The sequence below is a fragment of the Coturnix japonica genome, chromosome 23 (genome assembly GCF_054131305.1).
Source record: "Coturnix japonica strain WE chromosome 23, WE-NBRP24, whole genome shotgun sequence".
Classification (NCBI taxonomy): Eukaryota; Metazoa; Chordata; class Aves; order Galliformes; family Phasianidae; genus Coturnix; species Coturnix japonica.
In genome coordinates, this window is record NC_140685.1 from 4,808,073 (window position 1) to 4,817,629 (window position 9,557).

Here is a 9,557-nt window from a genome sequence, read left to right on the forward strand (position 1 = left end):
TAAAAGTGCTCGGTTGAGGCAGGAGGGTCATTCACCCTTCGTTCCACAACAGAATTAAGAGCACATCTCTGCTCCTATCAGGGACTTGGGCTGCAAAGAATAAAGGAGGAGTGCAGGAGATGATGAAGGGAGGTCTGTGGTTAAAAAAAAGGCCAGCCAGCTTGCCCAGTATCACTAACCCAATGGGCAGCACCAAGCAATAAACACAGATGTTTCTGAACAAAGGACAAGCCTTTATTTTTTCCTATACTGAAAAAAAAACACCCAAACCCACACATGTCAAAACCACACTAAAAGCTAATGATAATTCTCCAAACACCTGAAGAGCAAAAACATTTCCAAGCCTGTAAAGCAAAGGAGATGGCATTACATCTGGGCTGATGATGGAAAGCTGGTGTTTCAGATGTCAGTTTCCAGTATGTGCAGAAGTGCTTTATTCTAGCTGGACCATCTGGTTTCCCACAGGTAAGGCATAAATTAAGATACTTTACAGCACTCCTCAGCTTTCAAAACAGCAGAATGTCACCTCTGTTAAAAAGCTCAACTTAAACAACATATCCAACACTGACAAATCTGGTTCTTGTTAACAGTGAATGGGAGAGCAGAGCAGTGCTGTCCTACCCACAGCGGAGCTCCAGCACGCCCTGGTGTCAGGAGCTGCACCATCAGACCTGCAATGAGACCTGGGTGTGCTACACTGCTGGAGAGAGAAATCATTGCATGTAAGTCACATTAGCTTGCTGGCTAATGCAAGGACAAGCCTCTGAAGCATGCTCTCTCTTTTACATGTCGGTGTTTTATGCTGATAGTAACCTCACCTTTGCATACGGCCTCTGCAAAACAGTTCTTTCAGACGTAACTTAAGCAAACCTTCCCCCAGCAACAGGCTGAGAGACTCCAACTGTAAGAACATAAGACTTCTGGACTTTTCAGGAGAAGTAAGGCCCTGGGATGGGGCTAGCCCCTGGCTAAGTGCACCAAAACAGATCTACACTGCTCTCCAGAGGTGTATGGAGAGAGCTGTGCATCTCATCTGCAGTGTCTCTGCTGCACGTGTTGCTCTTCGCTGCCTTGGGGGCTCTTCCAAAAGAAGTATTGGTGACTGAGAGCTGCCTTGGCTGAGATGCGTTTGCTGGGGTCGTAGAGGAGCAATTGCTGCCAAGAGAAAACAAACATCAGGTTCAGGATGTTACAAGCCAGATGATCAATTGTACCTGGACGTGGCTGGGCCCAGATGCAGCTGTTGTTCTTGCCTTTTCTCTGGGTTTCAGGAGTAGACCTCAGCTGAAGTGCTCAGCAGTGCCCCAGGGGAACTTACACTGACAGCCAGGATTAAGTACAGTGTATTAGGAAGGTTGCATAGATTGCAAGTGGATTTTTCCCAGTGATTCAATCAACACATTTAATAAAGACGTGATTGCATGTACTTGAAAATGCTATGAATTTTGTGCCACGAATATTGTGTAAGTGAATACAGTGTTCCTCAAACAAACACACCTGTTCAATGAGTTGATGTTTCTGCAATGGAAAATACGAACGTTACAGCCAATTCGGTTAATATATTTCAAGGTGGATCAGCCCCAATTATTTCTCTCTTTTTTTGGCCCAGTTTGGAAAGGACCTCATCCACAGACCATGTCCACAGGCCTTGTGCTGAACCCACACTCACCGCCAGTAGGTCTCTGCCATGTCGATCTAAGTTGGGAACAATTTCCTTCATCTCTTTCCTTGCCCACTGGGGAAAGTCCCCCTTGTAGTCAGGCAGCTGTGACACCCCAGGCCAGGTTGCTTCGGTGGGGGTGCCCAGGGTGCGAAAGATCCGGAAGAGCTGATCGATCTCAGAGTCCCCTTGAAACAGGGCCTTCCTGGTCACCTGCAGCAACAAACAAACCAACTGTACAGTGATGTATAGTGACAATAATGCAAAGATGGTACAAGAGAGGTGGTGATCTCTTTGAGCTGGACTATAATCCCTAGGAGACCCAAACAGAGCAATGCTTTGGCATGTTTTTAAGTGTTACTTCTCTGCAACCTGCTGGGAGACATCTGCAAGAGTGTCTGCACCTCCCAGGATCAAAATGCTGCTACAGTAAGACTGAAGTATGACACTGTCACATACTGATACTGCAGCCAGACTACAGAGCCCGCTTTGCCCTCTGGCAGGCACCCTCCTGCTGGCAGATCTCTTTCTGACCGCATAGCTAAGGATCATCTAACCCTCAGGGTGGAGTTTCCGTGACACACACCTTAGGACTGGGTGGGACCACAGATCAGTATCACAGATACTCTGCATCCTGCCCCTCCTTCTCCACTTCCCATTACAGCTGGGCCCTCCCCATTCATTCAAAGACTGCATTAAAAACCCTACTACCATTTCGGCGAAGATGCAGCCGATACTCCACATATCCACAGCTGTTGAATAGTATTTGCATCCCAGGAGTATTTCAGGAGCTCGATACCACAAAGTCACCACCTGGTAAGGAACCAACAACAAGCTCTGTTTAGTTTTTCCAAGTGAAACTAGAGGCATGGGATCCTTTATTTCTCTGTTGTAACAGTGACTGTGTTTAATTATTGGCAGCATGTTTGGGATTAACAGATCATTTTTAATAGGGTGCTGGAATAAATATACCCTATGAAGAGAAAGTGAGGAACCAGTTTGCGGGCAGGTTGGGGTAGAAGGGGTCAGCACACTTTGTGGGGACAGAAGATGACCCCTTAGCTGCAGGTCAGCTATGAATACATCACTTGTGATGCTGTCATGCGTCCACTATAGTTTGTATACCTCACTCTCGGATGGCAGGAAGTCTTAGCAGTACCTCATGAGTGTATGTGCGTAGGGGAACTCCAAAAGCTCTTGCCAACCCAAAATCAGCCAGCTTGATTGCTCCTGCTTCGTTAATGAGCAAGTTCTGTGGCTTCAAGTCCCTGTGGATGACTCTGTGGGAGTGGCAAAAGCTCACACCCTGCAGCAGCTGGAAAAGGTAATTCTAAGGAAAGAGGAGATTTTAGACAACACCACAGTGAAACCATGTTAAAAACTTGATTACATGAACCAGCACACTTCATTTATAGACATTAATGAGGAACATGACTTTGCAATAATGCAACACAAACTTGCAGGTCACTACCTGGAGATCCACACAAACTGCTCCTGCTGTATGAAGACAGAGACACTCCGATCCAAGCAGGGGCAGTCACTTCCACCCATCCACTACTCTACAAGAGCAATTAGCAGTAGATCCCTCTACTGTCCTATCAACAGTTTGTTCAGAAATGAGATGGGCTGGAGAGCCTGGAAACAGCTGGGAAATAAATACACTAAACAATGGCACCAGGAGGCTTTCACAGCTGAAAAGTTTTAGATCAGAAAGGGTAAATGACTGCAGCTGAGGATAAATCTCTCCCCATTGCAGCTATTAAGAGCAGCTCAGTGCTGGTTCTGACCAGCAGAAGGCAGCAAGGACTCACTCCCTTGCAGACCTGTTATTATTATTCCAGCACTGTACCTTGACCAAGCTTAAAGGAAACTCTCCAGTTTGGGAAGAGTCTAGGTATTTCTTCAGGTCCTGATTGAGATACTCAAATACGAGATACAGCTTCTTCTGGCTGTGCACAACATCCAGGAGCCTGCAAGATAAGTGTAAGCACACCCTTCAATGGTTTTGTGTGGGAATTCATGTTACACGGGGATGTTACAGCATCTGGGGTGACCTACTCCAGACCTTTGCCAACACCCAAACACATGACATCCCTCCCTAATTGCTTCTGCTTTGGAAGTCTTCTAAGGTAGAGCAGAGGGACAGGTATAAAGGCATCCAGTATGGGGGGGCCAACAGCGTTTTTAATCAGTCTGATTTTGTTTCTTTTCATGTTTTTTTGCTTTTTTTAATCAACAGTGAAAGACCGGAAGGCCTCTCTTTGGAGCTGACTATAGTGATGACCAGGATGTGGAGCAGGTGAGGAGGGTTCACATGGCTCTTACCTGACTATGTTGGGATGCTTCAGCTCCTTCAGCAGTGAGATTTCTCGGATGGCAGTGCTGGGGACACCCTCTGTTTCCCTGTGGCAGAAGTGGGCTGTGGAGCACCCCATCCCATAGCCAGACCATACAGCCTGGCATTATCCCATTTCCCTTTTTCCTATCACTGTGCCCCATTCTAGGCCTAGGGGAGGGTCTCATGCTTGGTACCATAGGCTTGGGTTGGACATGGGGGGGCATGGAGCTATGGGGAAGGCAAGAAAGGCAGTTATGGGGGGTGGGGGCAGACAGTGCCACCACTGCAGACATTAATCTGCACCATCACCCCTCTGGACAGCCCAGAGGAGCAGGATTAGCCTTATACACATTCAGTCCCCATTCTGGAGGGGTTGAAGACAGTGCAGGGCCTCACCAGACCCCAGTGCTGCACTCCTGAGGGAGAGCTGGCATCCCAAAATGGCGGCATCCCAAAATGGTGCCTTCCTCCCCTGCACTGAGCCACAGTGCCAAGGCTGGGTTCTAACCACTCCCATTAGACACTAGATACACTTTTCCCCCTTCATGTCAGGCTTTTTAGAGCCTCTGAAGCCATTTTGGACCCTGTGCTCAGAGCCCTTCTCACACACCGGGATGAGCTAGGCCATGGTGTCCCCATGGGGAAGATACGGCCCCACTCACGCGTCCAAGCGGATCTTCTTGAGGGCCACCAGCTGCCCCGTGCGCTTGTTACGAGCCTTGTACACCACACCATAGGTGCCCTCCCCGATCTTCTCCACCTTCTGGAACACCTGCTGGAAGGCCTCCATGGCCTCGGCCTTGTGGCTGCTGATACGGGAGCAGAATGCACCCAAAGAGCTGCTTGGGGACTGTGGGAAAGGTTACGCCAGGCTAAGGGGAGCTCTTTGGTTCTGTTTGTGCCTGGTGTGAAGGGGATGTGGTGTGTAATTTGTCTTGTGCAATCGTCCCTTGAACCTCCCCACTAAGGGCTGTGATGCTTGGTCAGCCCTTTGGAAGATGTCCTTGGTGAGGGAATTAATAATTGACCTGCTAGCTGGCAGATTAAAGTATTATTATACATGGTGGCACAACAAAAGGTGGAGATACAGAGACCTGTGGGGTGGGCACAGGACATGGCAGCCCACTGAATGCATGGTTCCATGGCACTTCTGTATGATCTCAATCGGACATCCCAGTTTTAGGACATCCCTGAACCACCAGCTCAAACTATTTTACAGTCTATCCTAATGTTGATGGTGCAGAAGAATCGAAGTAGGTGGCAGAGCTGGGAATCATATAATACAGATTTGTGTGTCCAAGGCAAGATGCTGTGTGAGTTCTCCATTGGGTTGGGTTTGTGTTTGGATCTCCATCTGGAAGCGCTGCCAAATTTGCTCTACCTTTTTTTTCCCCCTTCCTGTAGTACTTGTAGGAATGTGATAGCTTGGATACTCTCAATTATCTGGTAAACACGGCCATTTAAACCCAGGGGGAAAGGCAGGAGAATAAACAGATAAAGTATAAATACAAACACATCATGACGTGCTAACTGTTGACTTTTATACAACCAGGACAAAATCTTGCCTCTTTTAATAATGGTTTTGGACTTGGGCTGAACAGCCTGTGTGTGCAGAGATAGGGTTTTCAGAGCTGTGTGAACAAAACACAGGTCTCAACTATGATCCAAGATTATCACAAACACCATAATTACTGAGCAACCTCAGGATCATGAATCAAGCCATTGGCAATATCTGTTGCCGTTTTGCTCTGTTTCTGTTCACTCTATGGCTTCAGCCCATGTTTTCTGAACACTGCAGCAAAGAATTCAAGCAAAAAAACCAGAAAAGAGTACAGTGGCTGACAGTTTAATCCTGCTGGGCCTGGCACCATATTCTTAAGCCAGGGTGGTTCTGATGTAATTTAATCTCCTCTTCTTGCAACTTTATCAAAGTCAAGCACTTCCTTACACACCCAGTCCTTAGGAGGAGAAGGAAAAGTGTAGTTTGCTATGTCTTTTTACATCACCCATAGTGTTTCTGCAGGGCCTAATGTATGTGCCTTACCAAGGAAGGTTTTTAATCAATAAAAGACGAACCACGTTCTCTTTTCATCTTTATTTAGGAAAATATCTATCAAAATGCTTGCAAAAATATAATGATTTAAGGTCTCTTAAACTTAGATGTGTCAAGGAAGAAAGTCAAGTGATGGTTCTCAGGGCAGTGCAAACATTCAGTGCTATGCCATGCACATTGGATGCAGGCTCTTGAACTCTCTAAGAGGCAGTTCTAGTGAAGGAGAGGCTCCTTGCTCTTCTTGTTCCTTTGTTGTTCGGTTCAAACCTGAGTGTTTTTCCAGGAATGCTGCTGTGTGGCAGCTGAGTCACCACAACCCAATACGTGCACTCATGGACCCACAGCCATGCAGGGTTAACAAACTTTGCACCACTGCCCTTTACCTCCCATTTGCTGTGCGTTGGCAGCATATGCGGATGTGCGCAGATGTTTAACTACAGATTCAGAGACTTTGCCTTTTACTGACCTCTCCAAGCCCTGCATTACAAAGGGACTGCTGTAACCCATGCACTCTCTTTCCTTATCCACTCTCTTAAACAGCAACCTTCCTTCCCAGAGTCTGCTCACAACCGGCAGCTCCTCATTTAGGTACTGGTTCAATCTTCATGTACTTCCCCATTCAGTGACTTCTCTCTTCGCCATGGCAAAAAGCAGCAACGTTTCAAACCCACCTTCTAAATACACTTCCCAAATGTTTGCTACAGATGGCAGCTGCCAGACGGCCATGGTGGGGACCAGCACAGGGCTGTGGTCAGAGCTGCTGTCAGGACGTACCAGATTCCATCTGCTGCTGCCTCTCCTGGAAGTACTTCCTCTGCTCCTGGATGGCCTGTTCCAGCAAGGGCACGTTCATCCCTTCCACACAGGTCAATATTCGGGCTTTTATCACAGGACTCTCACCTGGAAATACAGAGGAAGCTTCTGCAGGAAGAGAAGTAGAAGCGCGAAGAAACCTCCATTCGGGCAGCGTACACTTCCAGGTGGCCAAATAACCACAGCCTGAGACCCTGCAGGAGGCTGCTCTGGTTGCATGCCTCCATGAGCAGCAGGTTAATTCATGACATGCTTCCTTCCCTCTGCCTTGTCAGCTGCCAAATGCCTACGGTTGGCACTGAGCTCCCTTTGCCAGGTGAAAGCAGGGCCCAGGATACCTCAATGCCAGCGCTACACAGCATCCATCCACCCCATGGCTGCACTGAGCAGATTCGGCTTTTCATATCTGAAAATCATCAGGGTTGGGTATAAGCCAACCTCTGCAGGTAAGAAGAGGGGACAACAAAGCTGGGCATAGAAGAGGCTCAACACTGACTGTAACCAGCAGTTCATTGCTGGACTCAGGTGCTGCACAAGGGGCCAAGCCTTGTGGACACAACCAGCCTCTCAACCTCCTGCCCTTCCACACCTACAAAACGGGGTCAACTTGCTCCTAGGCACTGACAACCAAAATAACATGCCTTTCTAAAGGAGCTTTGCAGCAGAGGCTTAGTAGGTGACTCACCAGGTGCCACGTGCAGTGTGGCTTTCCACCCGTCACTGAGGGTTGAAAGGGCACAAATGTGAGTGTTCATTATCAGGTGTGGCCAGGACAACATTTGGGATTTGCTTCACAACCCCACAGCCCAACAAATGCCAGGCAAAGCTGCACTGTGCAGCTGAAGTAACACTCAGGGCAGCCCAGGGAAGGCCAGCGGGATGCCAACAGAGTGACAACAGGATGCCCTGCATGACAAAGCCTGCCCATTTTCCTCATGCCCCATCTGTAAGGGCAGGGTGTAATTAAAGCCATTCAAAGATGGCAAAGACCAACCCAGCCAGCTCCCAACAAGGTGTTGCTGCAGTCAGCCACACTCAGAGCAAAGGCAATTGACCCTTGGTTTCATAAGCTGTGCTGCTCAGGCACTTCTGGCTTCTGAAGAAATCTGTGCCAGGGCACCAGGTTTCCATCAAGATAAGGGCACTGGTTCCTCAAACACAGGGCACTCAAACAGCATTGTGCATTTGCCAGCATTTTGCAAGGGGGGACTCATTTGATAAGAGCTGTAGCCATGGTATGGAGATGGATGCTGGAGCAGGGGTAGCAAAACACCTTCCAGGGCTCCAAAGGTTCATTAGGCTCTCAGCACCAAGTGCCTGAACCCACTGGACAGAAATGGTTAAAGCCAACCTTCCTTTACTCAGTAACTTGTGTATCCAGCCAAACGGAGACAGCATTTACCTTCCCTGTGTTCAGCCTCTCCCAGGACAACGTAGAGTGATCCCAGCTGGGCTTCAAATGGTTCCACCAGCGTGGTGTCGATGTGGACGTGGTGCTGGGCTGAGCCATGCTGAGTGCTGAGAATGGCTTCGGATCGGGCCAGGTCATAGCAGCTTAGCCTGGGAGCGATGGATTTGGGAGGTGCACAACTGAGATTGCAAACAAAGCCAGGGGGGCAGCAGGGGAGCAACCCGGCCTGCAAGGAGCCCACGATACCCTCCTCACCTGCCAAATGTCCTCAGTGCTTCCCCTTCTGGCATGGAGCTGTTGATCTCCCATGGGAAGTAGTACACCCCAGCGCTTGGCAGCATCTCATGCAACTACTGCTGGCTCTGCAAAAGCAGATCTGAGCTCCTGCCACCCAGTTCCTGAACCAGAACCAGGTAACAGCATCCCCAAACTCCTCCTGTGCTCAGGTCCCCCATGCAAAGGGCTGGAGGAGCTCACTAGGTTCCCAATGAGCCCTGAGCATCCTCCACTGCAAGCAGAGTGGGCTGGCAAAGGGATGCAAAGCAGCTTCAACACAGCTTTAGTCCTGCCCAAAGCTGCAGCCAACAGGTGGCCGTGTCCTGCACTGGTTCCTTTTGGCATTGTGTTCTCTCCTGTTTTCTTTCTAAGGTCCCTGGGTTCAGCATGCCATGCATCTATTTAATGCATTGCTTAATGCATGCACAACAAGTGCAGCATATTGCACAGAGATTTAACCATAAGCAAAGTAATGATGCCCACCTGCACATGCAGTGTGTTATGTGCACACTCAGTGTGCTATTTAATGCACAGCCAGCTCGCTGTATACAGAGTTAGTGCACCATTTAATGCAAGCTTAGCCTCAAACACCAAGAGCTCGTGCACTGCAAACTCAGCTGCACAACTGCATGCAGAGTTTAATGCACACCTAGCACGTATGTTGCATGCACATTTAGAGCACGAAGCAATGCACACCCAGCCCGTTATAGCATGCAGGACATCTAATTGCATGCACTACATCTATCCAAAGCATGACTTAATGCACGCCCAGCCCCAGATGCAACACGCTGTTTGCACACCCAGCCGCAGCTGCACGCGTTGTATGCAACCGAACGCTCTCCCAGCTGCAGCACGATTTAAAGCAGCGTGCAATGCACGCCTAGCTGCACACTGCACGCACGATGTGATGCATGCAATGCACGCAATGCAGCACGCAATGCAATGCAGCCATGCACCGCACACTTACCGCCCGGCCGGCAGGGGGCGTGGTCACGTCGCGGGCGGT

At 48.9% G+C, this 9,557-nt stretch overlaps 2 protein-coding genes across 3 annotated transcripts; both read right to left on the reverse strand.

Moving 5' to 3' along the window:
• Window positions 1-212: 212 nt before the first annotated feature.
• On the reverse strand, window positions 213-4,879 carry CDK3 (cyclin dependent kinase 3). The gene is made up of 7 exons (XM_015879608.3): window positions 4,661-4,879; window positions 3,986-4,063; window positions 3,510-3,630; window positions 2,820-2,990; window positions 2,372-2,473; window positions 1,670-1,873; window positions 213-1,155 (listed from the first exon to the last, which is right to left on the reverse strand). Exons 1-7 carry the CDS (start codon window positions 4,786-4,788, stop codon window positions 1,030-1,032), a joined length of 930 nt encoding a protein of 309 aa, XP_015735094.2. The 5' UTR covers window positions 4,789-4,879; the 3' UTR covers window positions 213-1,029.
• Window positions 4,880-6,078: 1,199 nt separating this feature from the next.
• Window positions 6,079-9,554, reverse strand: TEN1 (TEN1 subunit of CST complex). 2 transcript variants are annotated; one of them, XM_015879610.3, is made up of 5 exons: window positions 9,519-9,554; window positions 8,531-8,637; window positions 8,267-8,424; window positions 6,826-6,951; window positions 6,079-6,684 (listed from the first exon to the last, which is right to left on the reverse strand). In XM_015879610.3, exons 2-5 carry the CDS (start codon window positions 8,614-8,616, stop codon window positions 6,671-6,673), a joined length of 384 nt encoding a protein of 127 aa, XP_015735096.2. In that variant the 5' UTR covers window positions 8,617-8,637; window positions 9,519-9,554; the 3' UTR covers window positions 6,079-6,670. The 2 variants fall into 2 exon arrangements, with proteins under 2 accessions (XP_015735096.2, XP_085379023.1); XM_085522897.1 differs by lacking the exon at window positions 9,519-9,554 and having other exon boundaries at window positions 6,683-6,951; window positions 8,531-8,764.
• Window positions 9,555-9,557: the final 3 nt, after the last annotated feature.

Coding starts and splice junctions, on each gene's coding strand:
- TEN1 (XM_015879610.3), bottom strand. CDS start 8,616: ATGCTGCCAAGCGCTGGGGTGTACTACTTCCCATGGGAGATCAACAGC. Junction 8,425..8,530: donor GCACTGAGGACATTTGGCAG/GTGAGGAGGGTA, acceptor CATCGCTCCCAG/GCTAAGCTGCTATGACCTGG. Junction 6,952..8,266: donor AGAGGCTGAACACAGGGAAG/GTAAATGCTGTC, acceptor CTGTATTTCCAG/GTGAGAGTCCTGTGATAAAA.
- CDK3 (XM_015879608.3), bottom strand. CDS start 4,788: ATGGAGGCCTTCCAGCAGGTGTTCCAGAAGGTGGAGAAGATCGGGGAG. Junction 4,064..4,660: donor AAGAAGATCCGCTTGGACGC/GTGAGTGGGGCC, acceptor CTTCTGCCACAG/GGAAACAGAGGGTGTCCCCA. Junction 2,991..3,509: donor TTCCTTTAAGCTTGGTCAAG/GTACAGTGCTGG, acceptor CTCTTTCCTTAG/AATTACCTTTTCCAGCTGCT.